At 43.7% G+C, this 15,263-nt stretch overlaps 1 protein-coding gene across 8 annotated transcripts in view; it reads left to right on the top strand.

Annotated features, from left to right (window-relative positions):
* NTRK2 (neurotrophic receptor tyrosine kinase 2) overlaps positions 1-15,263 on the top strand; it is a 187,273-nt gene that overhangs the window by 144,547 nt on the left and 27,463 nt on the right. For all 8 annotated transcript variants that reach the window (XM_081930494.1, XM_081930500.1, XM_081930501.1 and 5 more), the window contains 2 exons: positions 5,254-5,426; positions 11,376-11,610. In XM_081930494.1, the coding sequence (XP_081786620.1) occupies positions 5,254-5,426; positions 11,376-11,610 (408 nt within the window). The remainder of the gene's footprint in view (positions 1-5,253; positions 5,427-11,375; positions 11,611-15,263) is intronic.

Consider the following 15,263-nt stretch of genomic DNA (forward strand, 5'->3'; position numbering starts at 1 on the left):
TGCTATTAACATCTTGCAAATGTTAATAGGAAGTCAGGAGATTCCTGTGAAAATGCCTAGAAGTAGGTTGTGGCCCAACTGAAAGCCATACCCTTTTGAAGGAGAACCTTGTCATAATCTCGATCTCACATTCCAGTTGTGTTTATTCAGCAGGGAAGAAAAAGCACTCTGCAGATGTTTGCTTCATGTGCTCAAGAGTTGAGCCCTAATGCAGTACTGCAAACGTGTTCCATGGCAGAACATTAGTGATAAAGTGCTCCTTGCTGTGGCTCTCATCCCTAAATGGTTTCTTAAAGCATGGGGGATAATTTAATTAGATCTACATTTTTAAGCAAACTTGGTGCATGTGAGGCCACCTATGCACTTAGTTTGTGTGTCAACCAGTACAGTGGCACCTCAGGTTAAGTACTTAATTCGTTCCGGAGGTCCGTTCTGAACCTGAAACTGTTCTCAACCTGAAGCACCACTTTAGCTAATGGGGCCTCCTGCTGCCACCGTGCCGCCGAAGCACGATTTCTGTTCTCATCCTGAAGCAAAGTTCTTAACCCGAGGTAATATTTCTGGGTTAGCAGAGTCTGTAACCTGAAGCGTATGTAACCCGAGGTACCACTGTACTATCTGCCTGGAGAAAAGTACTAGCATTCCAAGAATTATGCTTTTTCTTCAAGTCTTCACTATGTGTTTTTTTAAATATATGAATTGGTCAACCAAGGGGGACACATAATTGTTTTTTAAGAATGCTTATTATTCCTTCTTTTCTGAATTGTAAACAATGTGATATCACTTCCTGTCTCTTTAAGACAATAGAATCTTGATAAACTATGTGATAAGCCTGTTTACTTTTCAGGAGCAGTAAAGGATTACATCTGTTGGCCTGCCCCTCCCTTCTGTGTGTTCAGATGCAGAAGGTGTGCCCATTGTGGTTACAACTCAATGCAGGAAGGCTCTGCGAGATCATTGGCCCAGCATTTTTGCAGGGTTCTCAATTGCATGGAAGCATCTACTTTGTACACATACCACATAGGACTTTGTCCACACTGATGAACACACAGAAGATATGGGCAGGACCAGAGGATACAGTCTTACTCTCCAGCATCACTTTTCACATATTGAGTGAATGCAATTTGCAAGTGTGAGCAGGACTGCAGTTGCAAGTTGACAGATCTGGAACTCTGACTTTGTAGTTAATGCTTAGCTCTTACTCAAAGTAGCTTTGTAGTTGACAATATTGTTGTCACCTTGATGCAGAGATAAAACATAAGAGCACAAATAAATGCAAAAAGATTTACTCTCTCTCTCTTACACACCCACACACCAATATGTATATTCACCTCGGAGTGGGTCCCACTGAAAATAGTGAAACTTATTTCTGTATAAATACATATAGGATTGTGCTGGAATTTTAGGGGATGTTATATGCACACATCCTTCAATTCTCCTTGTGGAATATACACTTTGTGACTAATATGTCCATTTCAGAAAGATTTTAGACAGAGGAGAATCTGAGCAAGTTGCCCCAGAAGGCCAAATAATCTCACTTAATGTTCAAGTATTGTCACATTTGCTATTCATTCATTGGATCTTTGACATGCCTCCTTGCTGGTTGCTGGGCAACCCAGAACAGCATTGTGTATACATGTTAGGGAATGGCAGCGGCTGTTTCCTGTGAGAAGACAAAATCTCAAAAGGTAGCATTTTCAGGGTGTGTGGAAGAGAGGATGGCAAATATTCTAATCTTGTATGAATTAATAGCTTTAGAAGAAGGGGTATTCATAAAAAATGATTTGATATAAAAAGAGGAAAACACATACAGAGGGAAGCTCTGCTTTGCCCTTTAAAAAAAAACCACTTGACTCAGGTTTATTTTTACTTTCAGTTTGTTTGGACAGAGTTTGATTTGTGTGTGGCCATTCTGGAGCCAGCTTCTGTGCAGAAAGATTTAGCTGAGATTTGAGTAACACACAGTGCTGCTATAAGCCCTCTAAAAGCAAGCAGATGGAGAGGCCATGAACAAACTCATAACAATGTGAAAGCAGCAGACAAGATAAGACAGAATTTGTTGTTCTCCACAGAATAGAATTCTGATTGCAAAAGTGCGGCTTTAGTCTTTGCTGCAGAATATTCCTGTTACACTTTTTTTGGATTGTTCCATTAGGGTGGTGTAGAAAAGACTTCAAGAAAAGAAAAAGCACTAGAGGAGGAATTAAAAGAAAGTACAGTGGTACCTCGGGTTAAGTACTTACCGTATTTTTTGCACCATAACACTCACTTTTTTCCTCCTAGAAAGTAAGGGGAAATGTCTGTGCATGTTATGAAGCAAATGCCTGCGGGTGGTGGTGGGGATCTGCTGCAGTCGTGAGCAGAGGATCCATGATTCCCCTTCCTTCCCTCCTCCGTGGTTACAAAGCATGGATCCACATGGATCCTCAGGATTTTTGCATTGGGCTACTCCAAAGTCACTGTCAGATCACATGTCTGTGGCCACAGCATGAACCACAAAAATCATATATCCACTGTTTCGTTTAGAATATATTTTTTCTTGTTTTCCTCCTCTAAAAACTACGTGTGTGTTATGGTCTGGAGCGTGTTATAGAGCGAAAAATACGGGTAATTCGTTCTGGAGGTCCGTTCTTAACCTGAAGCACCACTTTAGCTAATGGGGCCTCCTGTTGCTGCCGCACCGCCGGAGCACGATTTCTGTTCTCACCCTGAAGCAAAGTTCTTAACCCGAGGTACTATTTCTGGGTTAGTGGAGTCTGTAACCTGAAGCGTATGTAACCTGAAGCGTATGTAACCCGAGGTACCACTGTAGCTTAATGGAAGGGGACGCCGGTGGCACTGTGGTCTAAACCACAGAGCCTAGGACTTGCAGATCAGAAGGTTGGCGGTTCGAAGCCCTGCGATGGGATGAGCTCCCGTTGCTCAGTCCCTGCTCCTGCCCACCTAGCAGTTCGAAAGCACGTCAAAGTGCAAGTAGATAAATAGGTAGTGCTCCGGCAGGAAGGTAAACGGCGTTTCTGTGCGCTGCTCTGGTTTGCCAGAAGTAGCTTAGTCATGCTGGCCACATGACCCGGAAGCTGTACGCCGGCTCCCTTGGCCAATAAAGTGGGATGAGCACCACAACCCCAGAGTCGGCCACGACTGGACCTAATGGTCAGGGGTCACTTTACCTTTAGTTTAATGGAAAAGCGAAGGCTGTTAAAGCCACAGAGAGCAATATGGTAGAAGGCTTAGGGCCTTTTCTATAGTTTAGCACACGGATAAAGAACATGCATGGCAGGGGTGTGTGCTTGTTGATGGTTCTACCCCTAACCTTCATGAGAACATCGGAAGAGATCCTGCACATGCATGTGTGGACATAAGAACATAGGAAGAGCCTCCTGGACCATGCCAGCGGCCCATCTAGTCTAGCATCCTGTTCTCACAGTGGCCAACCAGAGACTTGTGGGTAATCTGGAAGCAGGACCTGAGCCCAAGCACCATCTCCCCTCCTGTGGTTTCCAGCAACTGGTATTCAGAAGTATTAGTGCCTCTGACCAGAGCCATCATGAATAGTAGTCAGTCATGCCCTCTTTGGGTTTTCTAATGAGCACATATAGATGAGAGGTAGGCCCTGCCGCTGAGATGATCCCACCCTGCTCATTCATTTTCCCTGAACTGAATTACTGAAAAGGACTGCAGTTGGGGTGGGAGAGAGAGACAAGCAGAATTTTGATTCAGGGAGTTTCTGCTTGTTCTGAAAGGACTAGATTGGGGACACAAAGATGTTCTAGCAGCAATAATTCTCAAGCATCAACAATCTATCTGGGCTTAGAGACAGTGTGCATTTGGCTGTTTTGACGGACAGTGTACAGTTACCACGGCAACAGCTCCATCACGGAAAACAGCTGCTACTCCTCAGAGATGAAAAACATGAGTTCACCATTCCACCTTCCCCAACTAAGGCGGCATTCAGACAGCACTTCATTCCATCTTCCTGGTGTTTCCTCACCTGATCATTTTTGCCTTTCATGTGATCTTTCACACAAAGTAAAATCCCCATCTTGGATGACTAGCCAAATCTAGTCAGAGTTTTATGCTCATTTCTCTGTTTCCAGAAAAAATCCTTTTGCCACCCTGGAAAACCCATAATATCAGAAGGGTTTTATTCACATAATGAAATTCTGCATGGAAGTTTGGCATACAGTGCAGTGAATCAGGGGAATGGAAATACCCAAGCCTGGAAAGGGAGAGGGAGTGTGACATATCCAGTGACAATTGTTGTTGTGTCACACCACACCCACTAGTGCAAACAAAATTTAACATGACGTGGTGGTATATCAAGCAAAAAGCCATAGTTAGGGAACATTGAAAATTGGGACAGAAGTGCTAGTATCTGTAAAACTCATGCAATAAACCCCATGTTTGAATGCAATCTAAATGTGTTTGAATTTGAGGGTTTATAGCATGTTCCCTGAGTGCTCACTGGAAAGACAGATTGTGAAGCTGAGGCTCCAGTACTTTGGCCACCTCATGAGAAGAGAAGACTCCCTGGAGAAGACCCTGATGTTGGGAAAGATGGAGGGCACAAGGAGAAGGGGGCGGCAGAGGACGAGATGGTTGGATAGTGTTTTCGAGGTTACCAGCATGAGTTTGACCAAACTGTGGGAGGCAGTGGAGGACAGAGGTGCCTGGCGTTCTCTGGTCCATGGGGTCACAAAGAGTCGGACAAGACTAAACGACTAAACAACAACAACAAAGCATGTTCCCTCTTTCTCTCTCGCTTACACACATGCACTCTTCATTTTTTCCTCCCAAGTTGGTAATTTCATTTTCAGTTCTGTGAGAGATTTTTAGACTACCAGGGATTTTTTTACAGTGTGAATACAGCTATATTTGGTACATAGCTTTGACATAGCTGTTCCTTACAAAATAGTTCCATTTGGCAACACAGACTGCGCCAAGAGGCTTGATACTTGGGTGCAATGTTTCTGAGGAGGAAAGGTCACCATGTTGTTGAATGTAACAGTAAGTAAAAATGGAAAAAATATGTATCGCCCAAGAAGAGAACTTGAAAGACAACTTGCCACCATGTAAGTACCTGGCGACTTAGGCTCCCGGGTGACCTATGGCATAAGAAATTGCAGAAGGAAATAGTGCAACACACAACACTCTTGACGGCGTGATTCCTCCCAAAACAAAAAAAGTAGTTGCCAAGTTTCTGAAAAGTGTGTGATGTTTTTCTCTTAACTTTGCTTGACTCTTTCCTCACAGGCGCTAAAAGATGCTAGCGATAACGCCCGCAAAGATTTCCACCGGGAGGCAGAACTATTAACTAACTTACAGCATGAACACATTGTGAAGTTTTACGGGGTATGTGTGGAAGGCGATCCTCTCATCATGGTCTTTGAATACATGAAGCATGGAGATCTTAACAAGTTCCTCAGGTAAATTCATAAAGAAACGTCTGCTAATTATGTACAATAGTGGAAATAGCTTTTAGACAAATAACGTTGGGCTAGTCTGTTGCAGCAAACAACAACAACATTATAGCACCTTAAAGACTAATACATGCATTACAACACAAGTTTTTGTAGACTAGAGTCCATCAGGTATCCAACAGTGTTGGCCAATAATGAGAATATAGCCCAGATATTTCATAACTTGCATGTTGATGGGTTTCAGTTTTGTTTATTATGTGCCACCAAAATTCATGGCTTAAGTTACTATTTCAGTGGGTCTACGCTGAGTAAGACTTAGTCACATACAACCCTTAGCTTCCAATCCTATACATTCTTACCTGGGAGCAATTCCCATTTAACACCATGGGGCTTACTCACACACATTATAAAATGGCACACATCTCAGGCTAGAGCTGGGAGAAGCTTCCAGCACACAAAAGTTAGGATTTAGACCCAGGAATGGGGAACATATGACTCATGAAAATTCTGCAAACCATGGGAAAGAGAAGAAGTGTCCAAAAAAACTGGTGCTGAAACTATCCAGTCGACTTTAGGAAAGTAGATGTCAAGTGCTGTGAGAGATCATAGGAATTGAGCCATATGAAAACATTTTAAAAAGGGGCACATTCTCAAAATCTGGCTCTGTCCTCCAATCCTGTGTTCCAAAACTATCCAGCCTGAGCTTACAGGATCAGCTATGAGTGTATTGCATGGACCACATGATCTGGCACAGTTATTGGGCTCCTGGAGGTGCCTTTTGGATGCCAAACTTTATTCTGGAACTAGGTCTTTTGTTAGGAAGGGTATTTTGGCAGTCATATTACCTAAAGACCACACATCAACACTAAACATTCCTCAAGATACCATTTTGAACAGAGAAATCATTTTCACTAGCTAATATTCTAATGGTGCAGTCCTACCCATGCCTACTCCGAAGTAAGCCCTATTGAATTTCATAAGGCTTATTTCCTGGGTAAGTGGAGTTAAAATTGCAGTCTAAATTAGGGATTGTCTTCACTTCCACATGAATTGTTCCTAGAACACGTGAGTCCAAGCACTTTTGCCTTTGCCACACAACTTTCCCCCAGAAAACACTCTCTTTAGCACTAAAACAGAGAAAATGTCAATCCGGAGAAAACCTGATTGACATTTGCTCTGATTCAGCGATAAACAGCAGGTTTTCCTGGAGGCAAGTTGTGGGGCAAGTGGCAATGTGGACGAGCCCTTAGTTTTGTCCATTTAATTTCAGCTTCCCTGTCAACCTTCATTATCTGTGAAGGTGGTTGTCTGCTTTTTGTTCTTGCACTTGCATATATAAATGCATTAGCGTCAAGATGCAGTCAACCACCATTGAAAAATTTAGGAGGCTGAAACTCTAGTGCATGTTTCTGCACACAAGTAACATTTCTTAAAGGCATCCAGTGGATCTAACCCATCTTCCTAGCTTGACACTTTATTAGTATGATAGAGGGAGAAGCGATGTTTAAGGAGGAAAGAGAAGAGATAAGGCCTGGTTGATATCTTGTATCCAAGCGTCCCCAGAAAGCTAGAGCAGGCCTTGTGTTCATGTGGCCTGCGATTACATCAACAGAAATCAGATTCCCAGATGACATCTAAGTTTGTGCATGTACCACAAGAAGGGATTGCATGGCTTAGTGAATGTACATAGGTTGAGTAGCAGAACTTGCTGCTGTGATCCTGTTTCTTCCCCTTCGTAAGTCCATTGTATACACAACTGGCATCTAATGGATGCTTATACCTTTAAAGCATATTTGAAGCACATAGTTTCCCTCAAAGCATTTGGGATCCCTGTAGTTTACCACTCACAGAGCTACAATTCCCAGCAGCCCTCAACAAACTGCAGTGCCCAGACTGCTTAGAGGGCAAGAAGGTGCTTTGAATGTGCTTTAAAGGCATGATGTGTTTCACAGCAGATCCTTCTTTAGCTTTAGAGTTCTTGATGTGAGATACCATTAGCATTCCCCAAACTGCTTCTGCTTTGCTTTGGAGAGAGGAAGGCTGCCTAAATTGCGGTCACTGGGATACAGGCAGCCTGTGTTTAACAGCGCAGCCATTTCATCCCAAAAAGGCATGTGCCATTTCCACAGGGAGAATACCTTGCTGGCAGCCTGGCCTGACACATGTTTACTTGGAAGTAAATCCCACTGTAGGCTTTACTCCCAAACAAATGTGCAGTGCAGTCGGAGAGGGTGGGGAGAGGGATCCGTGCTATTAATAGACCGATAGTGCCAGCTGATGTGGCCTGGATGAGCAGCGCAAGGCAGCTTCCCACAATTGAATGCAAACATTAAAAATTCATAATAATGGCACCCGTTTAATAGCATTTGAAGCACTTATTCATTTACATTTGTCTCTTGAGTTTTGATTTGGGATTATACCACAGCAACACATGGTCTTTCTTTTGCACTCTTTCTCTCTCCCTTCAATTGTTGGTTATTTCTCAAGTTTAGAATGCTGAATTGCTCTTGAACTTGCGCTTAAGTCTGGCTTTCTTCTGCCATTTGACGCAGCTTAATAAAAGGCTGCTTGCTGATCATGAGGCAAAGGAACATTTATTTCTTACCCTGCAGCGCCCCCCATGGCCACCAGGAAAAAGTAAACTCTCTACGTCCTTCACAGTGCTGGCTTCCTGCAGTACAAGGCCCAATTGCAGGCCAGGATCTGAAGGTCAGGAAGCCTTCCTGTGGGTACCATTTAGGCTGAGGAAGCCTAAACAACAAAATGAAATGTGGCAGTCGCACACAGCTGTGTGTCTGTTATAGATATAAATTGGACAAATATGAAAAAGAAGAGCCAGTCATTTTTATTTTTATTTTTAAAAATCAAATTTAGATGGAAATAATTCTAATGGATGATAGTCAAATATTATTAACAAAGACTAACTATGTACGATATGTGCCATGACTGCAGAAGGAGTGCTGCTTCACAGTTTGTTTTTCTGCCAATGTTAAAAGCTGCCCACACAGTTTTGAGGAGGAGTTGAATACATGAAAAAAGGTGTCCTGTTTAAAGAAATCAACCCTGGGTGCTCACTGGAAGGACAGGTCCTGAAGCTGAGGCTCCAATACTTTGGCCACCTCATGAGAAAAGAAGACTCCCTGGAAAAAGCCCTGATGCTGGGAAAGATGGAGGGCGCAAGGAGAAGGGGACGACAGAGGACAAGATGGTGGGACAGTGTTTTCGAAGCTACGAACATGAATCTGAGCAAACTGTGGGAGGCAGTGGAAGACAGGAGTGCCTGGCATGCTCTAGTCCATGGGGTCATGAAGAGGCGGACACAACTAAACGACTAAACAACAAAGGACAGGGGACACTTGAAAAAAGGACCATCACGTTTTTCTAGGAATGGGTGACAGCCCTACCTTTCAGCCACCATGTACATACAACTGTATGCACTTAATATGGGAGTTAGGAATTAAAAAGGGACCTATATCAGATCTGTGGTGCAATCGTAAGGCCTGTGTGAGTTTTCTCACATGAAATGCTGCTGTGGTTAATTTGCGACATTCCAGTCTGTGAAACAACAGTGCAGCTGTTCATCTCTTTAGGATCTGAGTGCCCAGCGACACAACCTTCACATTCTCATGTGAGGGCCACTTGAAAGCATGTGCTGGTCTCCTCAAGCCCATGGCAAGCCAACCTTGTGCTTCTACCACCTGCAACAAGGATTTTGCTGTTGCTTCCCTCAAAATCTCCTTGCTCATTTTCAAACTCAGCTTTTATTTTATTTTCAAAATGCCTCCAATGATTGTGGAAGAAAGCTTTTAAACATGAATAAAGCAATCTGCTCTACAGCTCAGCAAGCAAAATGATACAGTAAAAAAAGGCGGGATTTTGACAGTACAAGTCATCGTGTTCCACCATTTGGGTTTCTGCTTTGGCCTTTATCATCCTTCTTTTTATTTTCCACTCTTTTTCATCCTCTTCTACTCCAGTTCCTTATTTGTTTATTCATGTGTTTGTGTGTTTGTTTAAAAACCCGTGTTGTTCTACAGACACAAAAAACAGACGTGGATGTATGCAACTTCGCATAATTGGAAGACTTCATTCCAGTCACTACATCTGTATTTTTTGGTCTCTGTTTTGAGCATTTATGACAGATTGTTAAACTCTCCCCCCAGATATGTATCCTCATATATGTATTCTGTGTTCTAAGGGCTGACGGCTAACATTTGCCTTCATGCCAGATTGCACAAGTCAGAAGTGAGAAGGGACTAGGATGGGTACATTCTGTTAGAATTCCTGCTCCGTGATTGCAGTCATGGGATTTTTTCGTCTATCACATGACGGTGTATGTTTTGACTCCACAGAGTGGGAAGTGATGGAGACAGGATGTTTGTGTTACTGTGTTTCGTGAAGTGGGACTATTGTCCTTTGTTCTTTTTCTCTTTGCTGTCTGGTGCTAGAGAGAGAGGGAGCCATGTTGCAGTGCTCCGTGTGTGTTTATAGGTAAATAAAGTAGATTAGCCAAAATGCTGAGTTGCTGAGGTCTGTTACGCAAGCTGCAAAGACTCTGCGGATCCCTAAGTGTGCTGGTGTCTGTTGGCATCAGTCGCTGTGATGTTCGGGCTGAAGAAAGCTTTTGAAGCTCCCAAACAATCGACCAGGAGGGAGAGAACATGCCAGTCGGGCATGTGTTTCTGCCAGGGTCCTACTCGAGTGTAGGATGAGCTCCTGACACATTCCATCCCAATCTTTCTTTGTAACTTTTGTCTTGGGTCTTGTGAATCAGTGGGACAGAAGAGGAGCAAAGTTACCCAGCCCATCCCTCCCAGTCACCAGTGCAATAACTATTCTGCAAGACGATAGCTCAGAGCCAGCAGGAACACTCGCCTAGCGCCATTTGCGTTGTCACTGGTGTAAAACCATTCTGCTACTGATGTTCTCACAGAGATTGTTCCACAGTTTGTAGTGAGGATTATGCCCTGATTATGAGCAGCAGAATATTTTACCAGAAAGGATGCTTGTGTTTCAAAGTCTCTCTCTGGGACTAATGAAACAATGCACCCCACCAATTTGTATTCTTTGTTTTGTAATGTATGCTGTAATCTATGCCCGCTGTGCTATAGCTGGCAGAGGGATGTGTAATGAGCAAAACAAGACAGTTCACGTATATTAATGTTTTGTCTGTTAATAACCTGAGCAACACCATTCTTCTTTATTTTTCTTTGGTTATTAAGAGTCCATTTCCAGAGCTTAAATGGCATCACCTGCTATAGAGCTTCGGAGGGTACTACTGAGCATTGAGTACAATAGTTTCATATTATATTTGGCTTTCCTCCATGGAGCCCAAGGCAGAATATGTAGGGTTTCTATGTGTTCTTCTAAGTCTTGGCAGAGACCAGCAAGTCCCTTTTCATTTGTAGAGACAAGGACTCATCCACACTCACCCTTTGCCCCTCACTTTCTAGGCACGTGTTCACACTTTCCCAGCCATGTCCAAGTGCTTTGGTGTTTTCTTGCCCTGCCTCTTTCCCCAGGAAAACCTGCTCTTTACTGCTGAATCGGAGCAAACAGCAATTCAGGCTTTCCACAGATTGCTGTTTGCTCCAGTTTAGCGGTAAAGAGTGGGTTTTTGCAGGGAAAGTCCCAGCGGGGCTTGGACAGGAACCTGGAAAGCCAGGACCTGTGCCTAGACATGTAAGTGTGGATGATCCCGAGATCTGTTAATCCAGGCCTTGATGTTTTCATGCATCATACAACTGAGATTCTTAACCTGGAAAAGGACTGTTGTTATAGGAGATATAAGCTCAATAAGCACTTTGCCTGCTCTTCAAAACAGATGGTCATTAAAGAGATTGGGGCTCATGGATCTTCATCTCCCATATGGTTCTTCCATTGTGTGTGTGCATGTTTTAAACTTAAAGGAAATGAATAAATGGATCTGCTTACACTCTCCTGTGTTCCATACAGGGCACATGGACCTGATGCAGCTCTGATGGCTGAAGGGAGTCATCTAACTGAGCTAACCCAGTCACAGATGTTACATATTGCCCAGCAGATTGCAGCTGGCATGGTTTACTTGGCATCACAACATTTTGTGCATCGTGACCTTGCCACTCGGAATTGCCTGGTTGGTGAAAACTTACTGGTGAAGATAGGAGATTTTGGAATGTCAAGAGACGTGTATAGCACAGATTACTACAGGGTAAGTGATTTGTTGTTTTTAATAACTTTGGCTTCAGTCTGCCATCTTGTTGCTGCTACTGAAGCCAGTAGTTGTGCTGTTATTTTTAGAGGCTGTGTCATTTTATGGACCTTACTGATTATTTTTATCTTACTTAATTTTGTTCTAAACTGCCATGTGGCTTGTGCAAAGAGTGATACAGAAACCATTATTAATCTACAAAGCAGAAAATGTTAGTAGAGTTGAGTTTAAAGTGTCAAGGATGGACACTTTAGGAAATATATCCTGCTGAGTGCTCCAGTGGGTATAGTATTTGACTTTTATCTGGGAGACCTGGATTAAAATCCCTACCCGGTCATAAATCAATTGAGGGCCAGAGGGCAGTTCATTAACTGTTAGACTGATCTTTCACTCTGTAAAACTGAAATATTATACATCTTGTATAATATACACTTTATGGCTGCCACTTGCATACTTGGGGCCAGTTGCACCTATAGAAGCACAACAGGGCTTTCCCCGCTCCTTCGCTCAGGCCCCACAAAGCTTGCCCGGGGGGGGGGGGGGGCAGGAGAATCCCAGATTGGCACACCAGGGGGGGGGGGAGATGGGAGTTGGTTCCTTTGTTCCATAATAGTGCAATGTTAAATTCATCCTTTGGCTTTTAAGACAAATAAATCGAGACGGTTTTCAGCGGTGATTTCTAGCTACGTATGATATCCAAAAATGCAATTCTATAGTCGCAGAGAATATAACATGCTGACCACCAGATGTTGGGAAGAAATCGTCGGCTCCACGTATTGCCGGCTTGCCTTGCTTTATGAATTTCCTTGAGCCGTCTGGCTGGCCAAAGTCTCAGACTAGCGTTCTGCTGGAAAATGCCTTCTGCATTTTTTCATGAATATTCTGCATCCATTAATGAGAAAAGAAATTGCATTCCAAAATTTTCAAAGGGGAAAGGAAAATTAAGTAAAATTCTCATGGGTGAGATGCAAGATTTTTGTTGCACTTACTTTTGAGATGAGCCGAGGTTCTTGTGAGTGTCCTTTCTTTCATTCTACAAGTCATCTCTCCTGTGATCTGCCTTCTTCAGTCTTCCCAAGCACCTGCCCTGAAAACCCCAGGATGTCATTGCTGGACTCTCTCTAAGCAGGGTAACCCAGGGAGGCTGCCTACCCTGCTCTTGGCAGATGTTCATTTGTGAAAAGACTAATCTTTTTACTTATAAAGAAATCAGTGTGGATTTTTAATTTTTTTTTAGGTAAAAGGGAGCACCTTCTTAAAACAACAAAATCAGTGAGTGCGCCCAGGTTCTCATTGGTCAGCCTCCCCAGTGTTCAATTAAAGCCCAGGGGGAGACATTCCTCCCCTGAGACTTAAGATCAGGAAACACCACACTCACTGAAATAATTAAGAAATTCTAAAGCTCCCTGAGGAATGAGGCAGCTAAAGGGAAGCCTCTTTTTCAGAAGAAAACTTTTGAGAAACAGCTTTTGGCACATTATTTTCTCGGTGAAGATACTGACCTACTGAACTCCTATTCTGCTCCAACATGCTAGCTGTGAGTTGATAACTATTAAAAATGAAATAGCTGTTTGGCTAATCTTTCCTTTTATTCCTGCTCACGAGTAGCTTACAAGTTTCTTCTGAGACCTGAGAGCTCGCTTGACATGAATAAGGACAAAGCGTTTCTCAATGAATGCTGCCTGGTCAGTTTGATCTGCCACGTCATATGAATGATAACACAACCACCATATCTATTCTTAAGCCTGAGAGAGACCAGATCTTACTGGAAAGAAAATACAGTGGACGCTCAGGTTGCGAATGTGATCCGTGCAGGAAGCATGTTCACAACCAGCAGCGTCCGCAACCCGCAGCGCCACGTCTGCGCAAGCACGGGTCGTGATTCGGTGCTTCTGCGCATGTGCAAAATGCAATTTAGCGCTTCTGCGCATGCACAAGCGCCGAAACCCGGAAGTAACCCATTCTGGTACTTTCAGGTTCAGCGCTGTGAGCATCTTGAAATCACACAACCCAAAGTGTCTGTAACCCGAGGTAGGACTGTATCAGTTAAAAATCATGCACCACAACATCAATGGGTTGCATGTTGCTGCCATCTCACAATGCCTACCTTCCGATGGTGACATAATCATGTTCCCATGCATTTCTGAACTCCCTGCAGAGCAACAAGCGTTCAGTCATTGCTTATGGATCAATTTGTTGATCAGCACGCAAAGGACTTCACAAAAGATAAAAGCTTCAGTGCTAAACTGATTATTTATTGCTGTCTTTGTTGCTAACTTCTTTTAATGAGGCAAGTGGCTGTGGTTATTGTAAAGCAACAAGTCATGGGCTAACAGCATTTGTAAATAAAGAGTCATGCTCTTTAGCCACCTCATTCTTCGCTTAGTGGCCTGGTTCTGTGAGAGGACAGAACCGATTTTGAGCAGTTCCATTGTCTGCAGACATCCTGCTTCAAAAGTGAATTGTTACATATGGCTTAGTGGCAAGGCAGAGGAAACTGCGCCACCACACAAGGACAGTATTTATTTTCATACAACTGTTTTAATTAAGAGCCGAAAAAGAACACTCTTATTTTGGTTTGCATTGTCTGTTGCTTCCTCCAGTGATCCATACTTTGCAATTAGTGAACATCTGAACTAGATTTCTGTCACATGTTGTCTTCCCAAGCTTTAGCCTTCCAAGCTAGTACATTGTTACACTACGAAAATGACATCACATCACACGAGCGAACATGACTTTCACGTGCAGTTTTAAGACCTTGGGGCAGGAAACGCTTGCCACTGGCTAATTTGCATCCGCAAAGTTTCAGCACTTTTTACACTTTACGAGACAATGATGCCTCAAGGGGGGTAGCTTCAAAATAAGTCTATCTGGCAAGTTAGGTTACATCTGCACCATAGATTTTTTTAAAAACCGCTCTTATTCTACTTTAACAGTCAGAGAATCCTGGGGAAGGTGGTTTGTTAAGGGTGCTGGGAATTGTATCTATACTTTTAACAAACTACAGTTCCCAGGATTCTTTGGGAGAAACTATGACTGTTAAAGTGGCAGAGGAGTGCTTTAAATGTATGGTGTGTCAGCTTAGAGGAAGAGAGATCACAGAGCCAGGGTCGTCTTAAGCATATCCGGCGCCATGGTGCAAAGATCCCTCCAGCACCCCCCCTCTTCCCAGAGTTGTTGACCTTTTTTTAGGGCTGGAGGAGGGGGGCAGCAGCTGGAGGGTGGCTCCTCCGGCGGGGAAGAGGCAGAGGCTGAATGCGACGCCGCCCAGATCAGCTGGCCGCTTCATGCCGCAGTGGCCATGGCAGGCAACACACTGAGTGAACGGGCTTGCGCTGAGTGAGCGAGGGTGCGTGTAGTGGTTAGGAGTGGTAGTCTCGTAATCTGGGGAGCCGGGTTCGCATCTCCGCTCCTCCACATGCAGCTGCTGGGTGACCTTGGGCCAGTCACACTTCTTTGAAGTCTCTCAGCCCCACTCACCTCACAGAGTGTTTGTTGTGGGGGAGGAAGGGAAAGGAGAATGTTAGCCGCTTTGAGACTCCTGAAGGGGAGTGAAAGGCGGGATATCAAATCCAAACTCTTCTTCTTCTTCTTCCTGCTGAGCGTTGGCTCGGTTTTTTCCCTTTTAGCCTTCTGGCGCCCCGCAGAATTTG

This window comes from Podarcis melisellensis, assembly GCF_964234715.1.
Source record: "Podarcis melisellensis genome assembly, chromosome: 11".
Lineage (NCBI taxonomy): Eukaryota > Metazoa > Chordata > Lepidosauria > Squamata > Lacertidae > Podarcis > Podarcis melisellensis.